This window comes from Adiantum capillus-veneris, chromosome 14, assembly GCF_014529385.1.
Source record: "Adiantum capillus-veneris isolate H3 chromosome 14, ASM1452938v2, whole genome shotgun sequence".
NCBI lineage: Eukaryota > Viridiplantae > Streptophyta > Polypodiopsida > Polypodiales > Pteridaceae > Adiantum > Adiantum capillus-veneris.
In genome coordinates, this window is record NC_140944.1 from 147,831,420 (window position 1) to 147,851,491 (window position 20,072).

The window sequence follows — 20,072 nt, forward strand, 5'->3', positions numbered from 1 at the left end:
CTGAAAAACGGTAGGATTTCTTGCCGAGTCTTGCTAAGAAGGTGCACTGTCAAACACTGGGTCTTTGCTGCCTCTTTTGCCAGAAAGTGCTAGGCTAGCTTTCTCATATATTTCCTTAGCCAAATTGCCCTAACCCAGTTTCCCAACAAAGTCAGTTATTAATAATAAGTGAAAAATGGCTAAAATAGGGAAAATGGGTTCTGTGCACTGTAAATGCTCATGATGGCTACTGGCTGTAATGCTGATGATCATGCTGTGTGCAACCATAGGATATGCAACTACTAGTGTTTGGACATGCACGATCTACGAACAGAGTCACAAAGGTGCCAGAACACTTCGTAAGCTAACTGAACCCTTGTCATGAAGTAGCTTGTCCACATGCACATAGGGTTAGATGTGCACGTGACAGAAACTTTGGCCCGAGCGGACTGTGTCTCGCCTTGACCGCAGAAAGTTCCTGATCAACCTCTCCAGTTGGCTGTGTAACAAACTTGGACATCCCAAGTCAAGATTCTACCGCGACACAACTCTCCTCGCTTTCTTCAGGTTGCTCATCTCACTCCCCGTCATCAAGCACGTCGCCTATAAAAGGCTTCAATAGACTCACATGAAAAGCATTGTGAATCTTCCGAGTATCGGGCAACTTCACTCTAAAGGAGACATCATTTATCTTATCCTTTATCTGGAAGGGCCATAATACCTCATGCCAAGCTTTGGAAAAAGCCGCTCCTTTCCTTTTCGTTTTCTTAGGCGTGCCTTCTCAAAACGTAATAGCACCCAATCGTCCTCCTTTAATTTCAAATCGCAACGATGTCAATCTGCTGCCTTCTGATCTCTTTCTTGAGGTTTCTCTAAAGCCTTTCGGGCCTTGGCAAAAGCAGTGTCCAAGTCCCTCGTGTACTAATCGGCTTCAAAAATCTTATCGTGGGTCTGGGGAATGTTATGATCTACCGGTTGATTTCCTTTTTCCTTTCTTTCCTTGTGCCTTGGGACTTGCGGGTAGCGTCTTTCGCTTCCCTGTCCATTGGCACGTCAGAGTCAATCATCGAAACCCTAAGACACACTATTATCTCATTTCTCTTTCTTTGGAATCTTTTGATAAACTTGCATCTGGTTTCCTTAGTTCGTCGGAACCCTCTGATTCGCCAGAATCTTGTGATGAGCTATCATCTGGGTCCCTTGATTCATTCTCTTCACTGGAAGACTCTTGACTTTTTGATACTATCTTGCCCGTCGCATAAGTCAATGAGCCGGCATGCATTTCAAATCGTTGCTTAGTCATGTCCCATGGAGTCAGACTTCTGGTTTAAAGCACATAGTCTTGAATCTCTTTAGCAAATCATAGCAAAACCGCTCAATCTGGTCTTTCAAAAGAATCTTCGATAAGTATCCCAAAATTTTGGCAGTAGTCATCCAATGTATATCTTTCTCAGTCATTTTCAAGTGATCCCAAGGCATGATGACATCTCTTGCATATTCATCGTCTTTTCAAGTAAGATGCTGCCGTTCGCTCCCTGGAATGTTCGGAGAACCACGCTCTAGAGAAGGCGACGTCAAACTGTTGTTCAACTCAAGGGCTCGATGGGTGTCCTGGCCTGACTCCCTTCCTTGAACTCCTTGGTTTTCTTGTAGATCAGGTCATTGTCAAAAGAGGACGACCTCTTCGCCTTTGAACGGCTAGATGGCCTTCCATGCCTTCTAAACTTTGTTTCAAAAATCTTCTTCAAACGAATCTTGTCTTAGGTGCTTAGAAATCAAATAAGCTTCTTAGCACCCTTGAACACTTCAAATGGCGTCTTTCCCGTGTGTCGTTGTAGACAAACTCCACCAAGGGCAAATACTTTTCCCATTTAGTCTTTTGATCCAAAGAAGAAGACTTTAACAAATTCAAAACCATTGAATTGGCTATTTCCAAATTGCCAATCTGTCTGCGGGTGGAACAAGGACGAGAACTGCAACCACGTGCCAATGTTCTCCCAAATTGCCGTCCAAAACAACTAGTAGATTGGGGATCTTTGTTCGAAACAATGGACCCATTTAGTCTTTTGATCCAAAGAAGAAGACTTCAACAAATTCAAAACCATTGAATTGGCTATTTCCAAATTGCCAATCTGTCTGCGGGTGGAGACGAGAACTGCAACCACGTGCCAATGTTCTCCCAAATTGCCGTCCAAAACAACTAGTAGATCGGGGATCTTTGTCCGAAACAATGGACTCAAACATGCCATATATTCAAACAGTTTTGCCAAAGGATTGGGCTTAACTGTCTTCTTTACTGCAGAGTAGAGAGCCTGCTTACTGAATCTGTTGATGACCGTCCAAAGGTCATCATGCCCACTCTGTGTCTTTGGGAGATCAAAGATGAAATCCATTGCAATACTTTCCTAGGGACGTGTGGGAATGGGTAAAGGCTGTAGTAATCCGTGTGCCTAATGCCTGTCAACCTTGACCTTCAGACATACTAAAGGACTGCGAACAAATTCGTCCACTTCTTTCTTGAGTCTCGGCCAAAAGTAGTAACGCTCCACACCTTGAAGGTTGTGTCGATGCCGTGGTGACCCGTAAAAGGTGGACAATGGCACTCAATCAAAACCTTTTCCCTCAATGGCTGTGTGACGCACAACATTGTTTTCTTCATCACGTAGCCATCCCGAATGGAATATCCCGCTACATCGGAAAAATCCGGATCTGCGGCGTACTAATCGACCATGTCCTCCAAGCTTCTATGATGAATAGCGGAAATAGCCAAGACTAACGGCTTCCGAGACAAAGCATCTGTCACCAAGTTTTTCTGTCCCTAAACATGGACAATCTGGAAGTGAAACTGTGACAAGATGTTAGTCCACCGCATCTGCTTTTCCGAAAGCTACTTCTGTGACAAGAAGTAGCGTAAACTCTGATGATCACTGAAGACCGTGAATTGACTCCGAGTAGGTAATGTCGCCACTGAGCAAAAGCATGGATCACTGCCAAAAGCTCTTTCTCATAAATCTGTGCTGTCAATTCTAGCCTTGAAAACAATCGGTTTTCATAGGCAATCACATGGCCTTCTTGCATTATGACCGCTCCCAGACTACGACCACACACATCACAATATACTTCAAATGACTTTTGCAAGTCCAGGAAAGTCAACACTGGTCCAATAAACAGTTTTTGTTTAAGTGTTTGAAAGGCAGTCACCTCTATGGATCCTCACAAGAAAGGGACTCCTTTCTGTGTCAAAATGTGCAAAGGGAAAGCTACCTCTGCAAGCTTTCGAATGAACCACCGGTAGTAAGGACACAAGCCCAAGAAGCTTCTAACTTCATGAACATTCTTCAAGTCAGGCCAATCGCGGATAGTGTCATTTTTGTCTAGATCTATCTGTACTCTTTCTGTTGAGACGATGTGTCCCAAGAAATGTATCTCAGGCAAGAAAAACTCACTATTTTTCACATGTATTAGCAATTTATGCTTCCTCAGTGTCTGGAAAACCCACAAATGATCGGTATTCTCTGAAAATCCAAAAAGTCGTCTTGAAAGCTGTCTTGTAGACGTCTCTAGGAGCAATGTAGATCCGATGATAATCACTTCTTCATATCAATTCGGTAAGTAGAATTCTGAAGTCTGTCGAGTATATCATCGATCCTCGTAATGTGGAAATCTGCTCTGGTTCATTGTTTCTTTATCTTGGCCTTCGCTAACGCTGTAAGGTGGCCGCCAGTCAGTCTCTATTGCAGAAAAATCTTGTTGTTTCGTTTCGAGGTCAAACATATTTGACCTTCAATCATCATTCAGTTCTCTCAAGAAAAATCAAGTAAAGAAACTGAATTTCATCAAGTACAATCTCTTTGCCCTTCATTTGTCGAAGTCGCTTTCTCAGTTTGATAGTCAACCACGACGTTGTTCTTGTGGTACCAAGGATTTTGAGGACAACGTCACAACCTTCCTAAGGGCATTACGTAGAAGTCCTCGTGCCCTAAATACCCCTGACATTGCAAACAAAGTTTGCCAATGATCTGGGTAGTGGCAACATCCCATCCGGGTACTGCTAGAACTGCCTCCGCCTGTGGCCTTAGCATGTCAGGCGTAATTCCAAATCGAGCCGCCAATTCAAGAAGTTGGCCTTGGCTCCTCCATCAAAGAAAATGAGGGCTTCCCGATCTTTCAATTTGCCCCAAGGGTGGCAAAGTTTTGTACTTTCGTTCATTTGATTCGGTTCGGGCCCCACTCAATGTGGTACCAGTTCTCCTTTCATCTTTACTTTTCTTCCGCACTCGGCTGCTGCTCTGTAACTCTCAAGTTTATCTTCTGGTTGTCCTTTGAGTTCTGGTCCATCTGTTTCTACGTGTACAGGTTCCGCTTTTCTGCACTCGTCTGTCCTTTCGGCTTCCTTCCCTACCTGAGGGAGAAGCAATGGCTACATGCCATCTCGAGTAAATCTTATCAATCGGGTAATTCTTCAGGTATCTCGCCAATCTCGGGTCCCTGCTTGTACTCCGTTCTGGCAAATTTGTCTGTCGAATTTTTTTTCCGCCCAAATCTTCATTCTTTTCTTTAGTTCCCGCACTGGATTTTCAACTTTTCTTTGCCTTCCCACTGAGAGGTGTCATCTCTGTAAGATTCTTCACGAGAACCCATGTGTAATCTGGGATTCTTTATGGCTTTATGCCTTGTAAGACAAAGCGATGAAGACAGGAGTGCGCCCGATGCGCGATGTATGAAGGGTGGAAATGGCTAATGAGTCCGGGGTCGGGGCACGATGATTCTTTCACAAAAGCTGTGTGTGCTGCAAAAAGGATCGGATCCTCCGTAGAAGAAGAATCTTTCTCTGCTTTGATGCCACTATAACAAACTTGGACACCCCAAGTCAAGATTCTACCTCGACACAACAGAGATTCACTTCAAAACAGTTCACAAAGACGACACGGCCCGGCGTAGTTCTGTGCCCAAAGGTATTGGCCCCAAAGACTGGCGCCCCCTTGTGGTATTTCTTTTTATATTAATCTGTGTTTAAAGTACAAGAGAGTCGGCAGGCGCTCACTCTCAGACTCTGCGTCTAGATGCTCTGAGTAATGAGGCTCAACCCACCTATTTATCGCTACAAGGGATGCCCAAAAGCAGAGCCCCAAAATCTTTTAAAATTAAAAGCAAAGTTCCCCAAAAGCAATGGGTCTTCCAAAAGCTACTAAAAACAGCCAGCGCAATTTAAGAAAAATCCGTACAGCTATTAGTGGAATTCACGAACATCCGTACATTGCCACGTCAGCATGTCAGCGTAATTTCCGGCTGTCCATACAGTGCCACGTCAGCCTGTCAACGCAATATCTGGGGCCAGCCACGTCAGCAGGGTGTGTGAGTTTGTCCGGGGACCAGCCACGTCACCAGTTTGTGACAGGCTGATGCAAGAACTCTAGAAAATCCCGCAAGACGTGATGTACCATATAGGAGCCAGAAGCACCTGGTTGGTCACTACAGTCCTGCTTACAAGTGAAAACCGTGTCGAGCTTCAACGTAGCAGCTTCCTCATGATGGACAAGAGGAAAGGAGCAATCTGCTGCTGTGGTGACAGATCCAAATCTACCTGACAACCCAAGTATTGAAATGGTGTCCCGGGCGGGATCCACCCAAAGTCCTCTCCAAGTGACCAATTGGGCGTGGGAGCGCGACCAATCCAGAATTCCACTGTCTTTCACCATTTAATCAATGCGCCCAATGCACCAAACACCTCAAGAGACTGCTCACAGTTATGCAAATTGGCCTCCTGGCCAGAAACATGCTCGAGTCATCGGCAAACTCCGCATCCAAAGCTCATCTCCCCAAATAGGTACCTGCAATCCATGCAAGCCAACCTCTGTGAAGTAAGGAATCTAATCATTGCCTCGACATAGAATAGGAACAAGAAGGGGGCAAAAGGGCTTCCCTGTCATACTGACCGTGTGAGAATGAAACGTTCGCCCCTCCCCCCTGCCAGCAGCACCTGGCTATGCACACACCTAGAAAGAGCTGATACCCCTCTAATCCGAGTAACTGAAAAGCCCATCTGATGCATAGTGCTCTCCAAGAAGCCCTAGTCCACTTTGTCATACTCCTCAAAATCAAGGAGCACCATGAGATCCTCTCCTCGGAGATGAGCAAGAGCAGTTGCCTCCCGACATCGTAGAGCCTACCATTTTCACCTTCTGGGAGGCAGATGGTAGGCTCTACGATGTCGGGCGAGGGGGATTCGTCTGAGTCCCTCTGAGGTGAAGCAGAGGCCTCCATATGTGTTTGCTACTGCAAAGGAAAGAGGATGGTAGAGCTCTACTTACTGCAAGCCCACTGTGGCCTGAGCAAGTAGCGAGGGAGGGGGGGGGGGGCCTGCGAGCAATGGCGAGTGGGGAAAGGGTGCAGGGGCAGAGGAGGTAGCGGAGCAGGAGCAGCAGCAGTGAGAGTTCAGGGTTCAACATTATACCGCAGCATTTTTGTCAACTGGCGAGAATGAAAGTACAAAAGTAGACCGTTAATGTACTACATCACTTTTTATGACCTGTTTGGCTTCATTCAGGGAATTTAAGTCTGGTTCTCCATAATGCCACATGTCTTCTGACCCTTGCAGTAGAAGGGCAGCCCTGTCCTGAATCTCTTCCACACCAAAGATTTTTGTTGCTTGTTCTTGAACTTTCCAGAACTTTCCAGTAACCTACAAGACACGATATAGGTCCACTCCAGGATGAGTAGAATTTAATAACAAATTATGATAGAAAAGCTTTACAACATTTGTACCTTTTTATGAAGATCATTTTCCTCCTTAAGTCTCTCCAGCTTACCATAAAGAACCTCACATAGACCTTTTTCTTCAGCATACTCTGAAGTCACATGGTCCAATCTAGCGATGGCAGTGGGCATAATTTAAAACATGTTATGACACAAAGTTATAAGACACCTCCTTTATGGGCTAAAAAAGAATCTGTCGAAAGCAGGTGCAAATTGAACAAACCGTTTACCTGTCTTGTAAGTCTGTTACTTTTTCTATCAGCCCATCTCTTTTTTTTTTCAATCTTTCAACCTGCACTACTAGGTGATTCAGGAAGGAGAGAGCTATTTAAAATCACCGGAACAGAAAAATGTTGTGTTTTGAAATTCATGTGCATAAATGAAGACTACACTTGATGCAGTTTGCAGCATGTGTTTCTAAAACGAATCTGCCCCATGAGTTGAAAGTTTACATTGTTATACACATGTTTATGTCACCTTTACTAGTGTTAACTGGATTATTCTACTAACTTAAATCATCCTTATGACCAGATTGTTAGCTGACCTCTAGTATTGAGCGATCTCTATCTGAAAGAGTAGCCGCAGCTTTGTTTTGGAAATACTGCACCTCTTTCTCTAGACCAGAACTCTGTCAAATGGACATAATTCACCCTTGGCAGAAGTTCAAACAATTCAAAACCAGGAAATTGTCAGGCCTCTGAAATAAAAAACAAGAACTAGAATATCTTACCTTTTCAACCTCTCTTTTCAATTGCTCTGCAAACTTGCTCTAAAGATGAATAACATTAGAATGGTACGTTACTTTTTGCATGGTCACAAAATAAGTACCAACATTGACCAGGAATCGGATGAAATTACCTTAATAGAATAAACCTCCGACAATTCTTCTTGCAACTTGACATTCTCCTTCTGGCATGCCTGCAGTTTCCTTTCACAAGCCTCTAGTTCTTGCCCCAATTCATTTGACCTGACGTAACAAAATATCCATTTCGAAAATTTTGACAGACTTAATGAATATTTAGATAGATATTAAAGTCCCATGCTTTATGGACAACAGGGGCAAGTGTCTTGAGCCTTGAACCATCCTATCAGGTCCTATGATGCAGCCTCAGCGCCACAAACGCGAATATTTTCGCGAATTATGACATTGCATTGCAAACAAGCCATGCAGGATGTTGTCACTTGGCAACGACGAATTGATGAGAGGCAGCAATCAAAATTTTTCTTATATAATTGATCTACAACACAGTCAACAGCAAAAAGTTCTATTGTCCTGCTTGTCTCCTCTCAAATATGAGTTGGAAATGTTTCTTTGTTCAATAGTAGCCCCTCACCATGCTTGATAATAAACCATTCTTTTTATCCCTGCATGCACTATGACCTAGCCCTCAAGCCATACTATTAGATACGTCTCAAAGAGACTTTTTCTACCAGATTCCAGATTTACACACACAAAGTTCAAGCTTCCCATGAACTAAAAGCAATTGACAGTAAAAGCCACTCTCATGCCACCAAACAGGTCAGAGCCTGTAATACTCTCCTTGTTCTCAGGCCTTTATGTCATAGAGACCATGCAAACAGAGTAGTTTGGAACGATAAAACCACCTTCGGCCATGTATGCGAGTAACAAGATCCAGACCACTGAAAATACCACCCTGCAACGTAAAAGCCTGTTCTGTATTGCGGCGAAGCTCATCCCGCTCTGCATTAAAGAAAAAAAGACCAAATTATGCAGAAGAAGAAACGAAATAAAGGGTACCGAGGCATTTTGTTACAAACACACACGATAACTTTGATGAGTAAGGGCCTAATACATTCTAAATATCTAACAATAATTTTGTTTGTGAAAAGAGCTTTTAAATTCCAGAAAAGAGTTTTTCTTTTAGTCAACAGCACACCTGAGTTGGTTAGTCAACCACAAAAAGTTGCATTCAGAAACAGGCCTTTGGAATCACCAAAGGTAAATATTAATGTCAATTAGAAAGCATCGTCCTAACTGCACCCCTAGCTAAAATAGAAAAGAGAAGAGAAAAGAGCAAGAAATGGAACCAAAAGAATAAGGGACAATTGAATCATTGACGATGATATTTATTGTGATAGTATTACAAAAACAGAAAGTATCATCTGTCACTAATTGATGATGTGGCATGGCCTAACGGGCAGAACCCGGCCAAGGGGCCTAGACCCTTTGTAGAAGAAGTTATTTACCAACTTGCAGGTTCTGGCATAAAGAGGGTTAGGCCTAAAAACCTAACCCTACCAACTTACAAAACTCGGCTGAGGGGCCTAAACCCTTGTAAAAGTAAAGCGGGACCAAGTGCAGACAAGCAAAAACTGTACTTGCAGGATGAATTTGACACTGCTGTAGAGTAACAGGTCAATAAAGTAATGAAGGCTTCGAGCCATTCTCAAAAGAAGAGTCGTGCAGAGGACTATCCAAGCTATTTGGGTCGGAAATCTACTTTCAAGGCAGCCAGCAAATCCAAGAAGCATCTACGCTTTGTGGATGACCCTAGTTCATCTTTACCTTCTGATAGCTTAGAGAATTCCTCTTCCTCCAACTCTAGAAAGGAGGACGGGAAGCACCAAAAGCGGAGAAAGACTCAAAAGAGCAAGAACAACAAACAAACCAAAAAGAGCAGATTCCATAAGAGATCTTGGAAGCATGGAAAACATTCTGACTATTCTGACGAGGATACCTCGTCCTCAGAAAGTTTTGATTTGGATGAATCAATGTTTGGAAAGAATCGAAGACACAAGTACCGTCTGAACCAGTTTGACCATCTCGAGAAGAAAGGTGGGAAGACAAAGGATTTTAAAGAGGGTGGGCAAGCACTCAAGTTTGACACATTTTCGGGCTATACAGACAGCCACAAAGCTCTTGCTTTTATACAACAGTTTGACATTGTCTTTTCCTGAGGCCATTTTTCTGAACATTCTAAAGTACGAAGAGCATCATCTTATATGAAAGGGAAAGCCCAGACTTGGTGGTCGACCCTGCTTTTGCGCAAGGAAGTGCCTACAAACTGGTCAAAATTCAAGCGCGTCTTCACTTCTGCATGGCTCATAGAAGAACATAAAGAGGATGTTATCACAGCTTGGAATCAGCTGAGGATGACCAAGGAAGATACCTAGAGGTTTTGGGATACTTTTCTACCAGCCTCTTCCTTTAAGAAAATTACCTTCAACCAAACAAGTGGTTTTGCTGTGGTTTACCCAAGGAAATATGGCGATATTGTATGCAGAAGAAGTCGAACTCTATCAAGAGACTTATGGGTCATGCCAAGCAGGGCTTTGATATGAATGCTTGCACAATTATGTACCCATCGGACAGGCCATTATCCACTCAAAGGGGCAAAAATCCATTCAACAGTAAAAGGAAGAAGGGGAAACAACAGAAGAAGAAGCCAATCTGTCGGCTGAGCAATGTGCCGAGTACTACAAAGAAGGCAAGTGCACGGTTGTGGAGAGCAGGGGCACGTTCCTGCAAAGTGTCCTAACAAAGCATCAAACGATCAAGCACAGGACAAACCTGAGAGTTCCAAAGTGGGAGAGGAGCGCGCAACGAAAGGAAAGACAAAGGTACGACTGTTTCTTGACTTTGCGGCGACTAACCCGGAGCAGATAGACAAGAGTACGGAGCTCTGCAGAGCGTGGGGCAAAGTATGCAATCAGAAAGTCCTTATCTTCTTCGACGGAGGAGCCAAGGCCAACTTCATCTCAATTGAACTGGTGGCTCGACTTGGAATCACACCAAAGGAAATGGGACCACCCATGCAGACAGTCCTAGTGGCACCGGGGTGGGATATTACCATTACACCTGTCATAGGAAAACTTTGGCTGCATTGTCAGGGGCACATAGGGCACGCGGACTTCTACATCGTGCCTCTGGAGGGGTGTGACGTCCTTTTGGGAATCCCTTGGTATCACAAGAATGACGTCATGCTCGACTATTGGGCTTGGAAGGCCACGTTGAAGAACGAGAAGGGCAAAGGTATTATTCTTGATGTAAAAACAAAGGGCGAGTCTGTCCCACTTGTATCGGCTTATCCTGTTTCAAAATTAATGAAATCCAGTCTTTTTGTTTACTCAATCTACTTGAATGAACTCAATGAAAATAAGACGTTGTGGACCCCCCCCCCCCCCCCCCCCCCACGCACGCACAGCACCCCATCTCTCGCGCCATTGCTCCCCCCCCCTCGCTCCAGCGCGCGCTGCCCAGCTGCCTGCCTGCTGCCTGTACTCGGACCCAGCACGCAGCAGCAGCCTCAGCCGCCCGCCCGCTCGCCTCAGCCCCAGCCCGTCCGTCTGCTCGCCTTAGCCTCAGCCCGTGACGCCTCCGCCCGCCCGCTCGCCTCAGCCTCAGCCCATCCCCCCCCTCCCCCTGGGTCTTGCTCAGCTGAAGCCGTCAACAATTTCGGTTTTCGGCGTGCTCGTCCAATCGAGGGCCACATCTCGTCATCGCCACTTCGCCCTTCTTCACGGCAGCAGACACAAATGAAGGCTCATGCTCCGCCCCAGAGGGACTCCTCAAAAGCCCCCTCGCCCGACACTGCAGAGCCCACCATCCGACTTGATCTTTCACCGATAGAGCAAGCAAGCCTCGCAGCAAAGGTGGAGCGCCTCCAGGCGACCTCCGTCATCTGCAAGATTCTCGACACCAGACCTAGCAGAGGAGAACTGCGTGACCTTCTCCAGGCCCGCCTTCTTGCAGAGGTGGGCAAGATCTTGGACGTTCAGTTCCTTGGAAGAGGCTACTATCATATCGAGTTTGAGACCTCCGAGATGGCGTCCAAGGTCATCGCCATGAGCCCTCTGACCATCCGAGTAGTTCGAGCCCACTTTCGATAGTGGAGACATGGTTTTGACCCTGCTTCAGATGTTTTGGTAGAGGAGGCAGACCTTCCCATCTCTGTCTGCTTTCCTGGTTTGCGGGGGGAGTACCTACCACTTTTGTCCAGGATAGGCTCAGTGATTGGGACTGTCCTGGAGACACCTCGCACGGCAGCCTTAGTAGCTGCCAAGGCGGCCGGCTTTCCCTCAGTTCGCGTTCTGGTCAGGGACACCCACACTCTCCCGAAGGTCATCCTTCTCCCTCGGGTGAGTGGGGGTTGGTTTAAACAGAGCGTGCAATATTCGAGCCTCCCGAATCAGTGCTTCATTTGTCGACAGATGGGCCATCTTGCGAAGGCCTATCCACGGAGGAGGCCCTGACCTACACCACAGGCCCAGCCCCAGCCTTCAAGGGCTGGCCAGCAGCAGCAGGTAGAGACACACAGCACACAGGCAGAGCAACCCTCCGAGCTTGAGGCTCCAGCGGAGGAGGGTTGGCAGCAGGTTTGTGGTCGGGCGACAGCAGGGGCCACAACGACAGCCTGGCACTCAGAGTGGTCCTCAGGCGCCTGCCCAGCAGCAGTAGGTTCCCACGGGGAACCGATTCGGTCCTCTTTAGAAGGACGAGGATCCTACCCTAACCTCCACCTCAGCTTCCCCCTCGACAGCCCACCCCCCCAAGTTCCCCCCCTCCTCTTCAGCCTCCCCTCGTCCCCATACCCTTGCCAATCCCCCCTGTTCCCTCACCCCCCCTTCCGCTCCAGTCCCACAATCGACCAAGGGGGCAGGGCCATCCTCGGCTGCTAGGAGATCTCTTAGCAGCGCCTTTGCCACGAGTTGCTTGGCAAGGGAGGGACAACCTTTCTTGCGACCCCCTCTTCAAATACATACGTCTCCCTTTGCAGCAGTCTCTCGTGGTCTGACGAGCTTTGACATTAGCCGTCAATGGGACTTCTTTGCCACAACTTTACGCGCTTTCTCGGCGACTCCTCACCAGACCTTGAGGCAGTTTACTTCAGGGTTCATGTTCTGTTTCTTGCACCTAGGGGGACAGAGGCCTTGGACTCAGCGGTTGGCTTCTCCTTTCCCCTTTGCGGCAAGGACCAGACTGAGTGGACTCTCCACTCAGTTTTGGAGTGGCTTCAGACATAGGCCCTAGAGTTGTCTCATTACATGGGAGACCCAGGAGTTACAGACATGCTTTAGACTCTTTGGCCATTGGCCAAGTTTACTGTGACACCTCCAGATGCAGCAGGATGTAGACACATTGTGGTTCACTTCTTTACTGAGACGCAGTGCCCGCCATGCTATGTACACATTCATGGGGATTCCTGGACAGAGGTAGCTCTGCGCACGGCTCGGTCTACTTGGGCTTGGGCAAGGCACTCTTTGCAGTCACGCCTATCTAGATGACGCTCGGATGTGGATTACTCCCCATCCAAGCCAGCCTCGAAGATAGCACGTTTAGTTGTTGCGGCAGCATCTGTTCTCTCTCGCTCCCCATGAGGATCGTCTCATGAAACGAGCAGGGATTAGGTGGGCCCCAGTTCCAGCGTCACAGGGGCCGACTGCGTCAGGAGCTTCAGCGTTGCCTTGTGGAGAGGAAAAGATTGATCTCCTTATGCTACAAGAGCATTATCTGTGTGAGAGCCGCATTAGACGATGTGGTCAGCTCTTGCGTGGACGATATGATACTTTTTGATCAGCTGCTTTTGGACCTGGAGGCATCCAGGGTGGGGTATGTATGACTATTGCGGATTCCTTGCAGTAGGCCATTGTGGACAGAGGGATTATTGTGCCAAGCAAGGCTCAGTGGATCACTATGCAGGTTCAGGGTTTCCTTGTGGGCTTCCTGAACATATATGCGCCCAATGTGGCGAGTGCACCAGTAGAGTTTTGGTCATAGATTGTTGTCTCTGCCGCAGGCAGAGCAGTGGTGCATAGGGGGTGACTTCAACATGTTGGAGGACCCTTCTGACAGGATCAGTGGTAGCCACGCTACTGTGCATGGAGTGGAGCTGGCAGCTTGGGAGAGGTTTTGTATGACTCTGAGGGTTTCGGATACGTGGCAGCACTCTAGTTTTGTGAGGCCCCCAGACAGCCTGGCCTTCTCTCGCTCGGACCGCAGAGTGGGAGGAGTGAATCTATTACGGATAGATTGCTTCTACACTAGTGACCATTTCTGTGACTTGGGTGGGACTGTAACAAACTACTGACGTGTCGACCTACTGAAGAACGGAGCTACCGGCCGAGGGGCCTAAACCCTAAGAAGAACAAGTAACAGAAGAAGTGTCACAAAGTGATGACGTGGTTGCCCGAGAGCAGAAACCCTAACAACAATTTCTGCCAGAAACCCTAACTGCTGAAACCCTAATTCTGGAAACTCTAACCCTAAAACCTACAAACCCTAATTCTGCTCCTAGAAACCCTAAAATTGCAAAAACCCTAACCCTAACCCTAAGGGTAGCAGGGAGATTTCCGCGTTTTGCCCTGGCTGATGATGTGGCAAGCTGTACGGAGTTCCGTGATTTACGCTGACAGCTTTTGGACCATATGCTTTTGAGTTTGAAGGCTTTTTACCGTAAACTGCTTTTGGGGCCTAGGGCCTTTAAATATGAGGTTAGGGCTCATTCTCTGGCATGCTTCCTGGAGAAGGTGCAGAGTCTCGAGTACAGGCTTGTACTTTGATGATGTAATATAAAGAAATACCGAAAGGGGCGCCAAGGTTTGGGGCCAATACTCTCTGGGGTGGAATTTCGCCACTCTGTGTCGCGTGTTGTCTCTTTCTCTCTCTCTCTCTCTCTCTCTCTCTCTCTCTCTCTCTCTCTCTCTCTCTCTCTCTCTCAGTTCAGTTGTTATTTGAAGTGCTTAAAGTTGTTCAATCTGTTCTTTTCTATTGGCACGTGACTCCCGTCTTGTGACAGCGGTATCAGAGCATCAGACGTGTGCTTTTCTAAAAGCATACCGGTCCTACAAAAGAGCAGACAGAGCTTTTGGAATTTTATTTGAGGTATCTTGGCCCTCCAACCCGGAATTATTAGCCACTCCCACCCTTACTTCATCGTGCATCGGGCACGCTCCCGTCTTTACCGCTCATGTCTTATAGGGCATAAGCCATTAAGATCACTTGCAAGAGAAGGATCCAAGATTTGTTTCGAGCTGCTGTTTTTCTCAAAGACAGTGCCATGTAGATGTTGATGTCTATAGCTACCAAGCCGCACACTTCCAAGGACTTGGCAAGCTTTCAAGAAAAAATTTACCTGAAGTTATATGGTTTTTGACTTCTTCCTTCATAGTGCAACTTCTGGCAGAGTGGGGAATCCTAAAATGCTTGCCATGGAAACCCTAGCAGATTATAACTTGAAATTTCTCATCTCTCAGTAGATGTCACGAGCAGATGACCTTGGAGGTTCGGTGTGATTGCTATCTCTTGGGACTACCATCGCCGCCAAAGAAACACTGTCTATCGAAGAGCTGATGGACCATGCTGTGCTCGGCTACGACCTCATGGAAGGAACCTAACCCTAAGTTTTGGTGCAGGTTTCAAGATGGAAAGTCAGTCGACTTTTCGAGCTCGACTGATGTCGAGATTGCTTTTTAAGTTTGAGTTCTGCTTGATCTTGTTTGGAATTTGTTTGAAATGGATAGCATCCGTTTTGAACCTGTTTTGGTGCCGATTTGAATTGTTTGACTCTGGTTTGATACTGGTTTCAATGATTGGTGATTTTACTCCAGGGTGGAGAAGTGAGAAATACTGTTTTGGTATTGTTTGAACCTCGGAACGACGCAGACCGATGCCTGGGGAGCGGGGAGCGTTTCGTTGTATGTTTGAAAACCTCGAAACGACGCAGGCCGATGCCTGGGGAGCGTTTCATGTATGCTAGAAAACCTCTGAACGACGCAGGTCGATGCCTGGGGAGCGTTTGGTTGTATGCTTGAACCTCTGAGCGACGCAGACTACGGTCTGGGGAGCGTTTGGTTGTACAGTCCTCTGAGCGTTTGGTTGTACAATCCTTTGAGCTCATAGCCCGGACCTTTTTAGGTTATTTGCGGGGGGAGTGATGAGGTAGTCGTTGAGTAGCTTCATACCGCAGACCGGCGCTGTTTGTTATGTCTTGTAACATGCATATGTAAGCATTTGTGTTGCATTGTGATGTGCCAATTACTGAATATTCCTAATTGGATGAGATTGCCTGGGTATGTAATTTTAGTGCATCAAGACACCCGTGGAAGATTAGTACAGTCAGGGTGTGATGGCTAATTTTACTACGCTGAAATATCAAGTATTCCAATCTGGATGAAAGGAGAAGCTAACTCCTTGATCAAAAGAGCAGAAAGAAGAAGCTAACTCCTTGATCAAAACAGCCGAAAGGAGAAGCTAACTCCTTGATCAAAAGAGTAGAAAGGAGAAGCTAACTCCTTGATCAAAACAGCCGAAAGGAAAAGCTAACTCCTTAATCAAAAGAGCAGAAAGGAGAAGCTAACTCCTTATTAAAAAGAGAAAACTGATTGTCTCTCGGAAATTTTTGAGCTAACTTGAGTTGTTTTGCAGATATGCTGTAATCGAGGAAGATTACTCTCTTTCAAGAAGGGGAGATGTAACAAACTGCTGACGTGTCGACCTTCTGAAGAATAGAGCTACCGGTCGAGGGGCCTAAACCCTAAGAAGAACAAGTAACAAAAGAAGTGTCACAAAGTGATGACGTAGTTACTCGAGAGCAGAAACCCTAACCCTAATTTTTGCCAGAAAGCCTAACTGCTGAAACCCTAATTTTGGAAACCCTAACCCTAAAACCTGCATACCCTAATTCTGATGCCAAAAACCCTAAAACTACAAAAACCCTAACCCTAACCCTAACCCTAACCCTAAGGACAGCAAGGAGATTTCCGCGTTTTGCACTGGCTGATGACGTGGCAAGCAGTACGGATTTCCGTGATTTACGATGGCAGCTTTTGGACCAGATGCTTTTGAGTTTGAAGGCTTTTTACTGTAAACTGCTTTTGGGGCCTAGGGCCTTTAATTAAGAGGTTAGGCTCATTCTCTGGCATGCTTCCTGGAGAAGGTGCAGAGTCTCGAGTACCGGCTTGTACTTTGATGATGCAATATAAAGAAATACCGAAAGGGGCGCCAAGGTTTGGGGCCAATACTCTCTGGGGTGGAATTCCGCCACTCCGTGTCGCGTGTTGCCTCTCTCTCTCTCTCTCAGTTCAGTTTTTATTTGAAGTGCTTAAAGTTGTTCAGACTGTTCTTTTCTATTGGCACGTGGCTCCCGTCCTGTGATAGGGACAGTTGGCATTCTGGCAGGGACTTCCTTCTCGGACCATGCACCAGTGATCCTCATAGTGGCAGATAGGCAGAGGAGGGGGAGCACGTTGCTTCGCATCCTTGAGAGGGTCTTGCTGGACTCTGCACTCAGAGAGCGAGTGGAGGCTCTTTGGACAGAGAGCTTGGACACGCAAGATTCTCCTGCTGACAGAGTGGCCTCAGGACTAGCTTAGCTTAGTCGTTTCTTTCTCCAGGAGTCTTTGGCTCGCCTGGCTGCAGGGAGAGGAGGAGCAGCGTCTCAAACCGGCCGTTGCTTCCTTGCAGAGGATGCAGGAGTAGCATCCAGACAGTCCTTGGTTGGAGGAGCAGTTACAGCAGGCTCGCCAGGAGCTTGCTAGCACAGAGGAGTGGCGCCATGAGTTTGCTTTCCATCGACAAGCATCTCAGTGGACGCAGGTGGGTGACAGAGTGACTGGTGCTTTCTTCGAGATAGTGGGACCTCGGCAACGCATGCCAAGGTCAATCAATTGAGGAGGCCTGACGGGTCAGTTGCTTCAAAGCCAGAGGACATGCGTGCAATTGCTATTGACTTTTACCGTGAGTTATTGTCTGCAGAGCCTTAGTCAGAGCGTCAGGATGCATGCAGGGAGCAGGTGTGGGCACAGATGCCTTGCCTTGTGACTGAGGAGATGCATCAGAGGCTCGAGCTGCCACTTCAGCTTGAGAAGTTGCACACGGCTCTTAGTGCACTAGCTGTCCAAGTGAGCATGGCTAGACTCCCAGTTTTTTCTTGGAGTACTAGGACTTGCTTGGCCCAGATCTCTGTAGTGCTTTCCAGTACATCTTGCACACAGGAGAGATGCCTGACAGCATGAGTGAGGGTCAGATCTACCTCATTCCCAAGGAGGGTGGCTCCTTGGATGAGATTCGACAGTGCTGCCCCATCACCATTCTCAACTCAGCCTACAAAATCGTGGCCAAGGCTCTGAGTTTGAGAATCCAGCCACTTCTAGAGAGCCTTATACATGGGACTCAGACAGGTTTTGTCAAGGAGCGCAGTATCCTTGACAACATCTTTACTTTTTGGGAGGCTTTTGCCCTAGCATGGCTCCGTGGTGACGATCTGGTGATTCTTCTTCTCGATTTTGAGAAGGCCTACGACAAAGTTGACTGGGACTTTCTGGAGGGCACTCTATGCAGGATGGGATTCTCAGATGCTTGGATCAGAGGGGTGTCAGTCAGGTAATTTTCTCAGGAGGTAGAGGTGATCGTTTCATGCTCACACGTGTCAGACAGGGCTGCCCTCTTGCCCCCTTCCTCTTTCTGTTCTATGCTGAGGTGATGAGCAGGTTTTTGGCGTAGCAGCAGGTTGGTTTACAGGGCTTAGTACTCCCTATTCGGGGAGATGAGCTACTGGACACTGAGTTTGCTGACGACTCAGCCTTGTAGTTGGATGGCCAAGAGGCCAACCTTCACAGGTGTGAGCAGGCTCTAGAGACTTTCTGTTGTGCATCTGGCGCACTGATCAACTGGAGAAAGATAGTGGCTTTCTCGGTTGGTAGTGCTCTTGTGCCCGATTGGATGCCAGGCGAGGGTTTCAGGTGGATTCCCCCAGGGACTACAGTTCGGTACTTGGGCTGTTAGGTTGGTCTGGACTCGTCTCCCGAGCGGCAGATTGTCCTATCTATTAGGAGGAAGCTGTTACATTGGAGCTCCGCACGTCTTTCTTTGGCTGGCAGAGTTGTAGTGGCCAACCAGGTGTTGTTGACGACGATGTGGTACATCACTTCTTGTTGGATCTTCTCGAGTTCTTGTATCAGCCAGGTAGAGCGGCTGATCGGGAACTTCCTTTGGTCATGGCGTGACACTCAGATAGCCCGGGCCAATGTGGCTTGGCAGGTCATCACTCTTCCTTGTTCATAGGGAGGGCTTGGGATCATAGACCCAGCACAACAGAGCAGAGCCCTTCTTGGGAAGTTCATCGTCAGAGGACTTCTTCCAGGTGAGGAGCCCTGGAAGGAGTTCTTGCTACAACGGCTTTGTGCTAGGGTGCCTCAGGCAGAAGGCCCCTGGCGACCTTCGACCAGATGGATCTTCACAGAGATGCGCAAAGTTGGTTTGAGCAAGAAACTAGAGGACCACTTCGCTGTGAGTTTGCTTCGATCTTGGGAGCATTTGCGGCGAGGCCTGGAGCAGTGGGAGCCTACTTGCACGGAGGAGCGCCTACGACAACCCCTTGTTTGGAACCCCATGGTTAGCACTCTGAGAGGCCACTTGGTTGGTAGTCTGCCTCATGTTTCCTGAGGTCCCATGGCAGCGGGTCCAGCACGCTCTTTAGGTGATTGGTTACAGTTTTCAGGCTTGTCAGAGGAGCTGCATGGCTTTCAGCTACAGGGCATGAGAGGGGTGCAAAGCATGTGCCAAGCCATCTCAGAGGCAATACCAGCTGAGTGGCTCACACCTCCCGAGCCAGCAGTGCCCAGATGGATGGGAGCCTTCACGCGATTGGAGGTTCTCATCTCAGTTCGGGCTTGCTCAGAGACTGTTCCCTCCCTGTTTTTCGACTTACAGGGTGGGGGACCTTTACAACGAGTTGCAGTAGCGGCCCCGTAGGTGGCAGAGTGCTGTTCTAAGTGGTGGGCATCTGTGGGAGGACTTGTGTCATCGATCCTGACCCAACAGCTCTTGAGACTTGACATTGGAGGCTGTGGGCTTGGGAGTGCTGTCCACTGGCACGAGTACAGCAGGACCCTGGAGAGTGGCTTTGGAGGGACCCTTTCTCTTCTGCAGACCACCCAGGTGTCCCTTTCTTTCAGTACACTGTTTGACTGGGACGTCACATACTGGTAGCAGAAAGAGAGGCTCGCCCTGCTGCAGCACCTCATTGGCAGGAGGAGGGTCTCACAACTGAGTTCTTGGCAGCTTTTTGGGAGAGGTTGTGGGACTCCAGACAGCCAAGGCGAGTCACTTTGTTTCAATGGCTGGTCACACACAGCCACAGCAGTTGGGAGCTGGCTTGTCCATAGTGGTCTCTCGGCTGCATGTACAGCTTGTGACCACCTTGTGGAGAGTCAGCGTCATTGTCTTTGGGACTGTCCTTTGGCACAGCAGGTGTGGCTTCGTGTTCTTCGGCTGATGCTTGCTCTCTCCACGACTTGGCAGTACACCTGGGGGGTAGCGGCTTGGTCCACTCTTACAGGCCCGACACTTCAGGATGATAGTGATGCAGGGGGGGCGG

The 20,072-nt window shown here is 47.7% G+C and overlaps 1 protein-coding gene across 4 annotated transcripts in view; it reads right to left on the bottom strand.

Annotated features, from left to right (window-relative positions):
- Positions 1–20,072, bottom strand: part of LOC147443326 (uncharacterized) — a 102,474-nt gene that overhangs the window by 22,941 nt on the left and 59,461 nt on the right. For all 4 annotated transcript variants that reach the window (XM_086529216.1, XM_086529218.1, XM_086529215.1 and 1 more), the window contains exons 4-10: positions 8,341–8,437; positions 7,594–7,702; positions 7,466–7,504; positions 7,280–7,363; positions 6,966–7,027; positions 6,745–6,847; positions 6,509–6,661 (exon numbers count right to left, since the gene is read on the bottom strand). In XM_086529216.1, the coding sequence (XP_086385342.1) occupies positions 6,509–6,661; positions 6,745–6,847; positions 6,966–7,027; positions 7,280–7,363; positions 7,466–7,504; positions 7,594–7,702; positions 8,341–8,437 (647 nt within the window). The remainder of the gene's footprint in view (positions 1–6,508; positions 6,662–6,744; positions 6,848–6,965; positions 7,028–7,279; positions 7,364–7,465; positions 7,505–7,593; positions 7,703–8,340; positions 8,438–20,072) is intronic.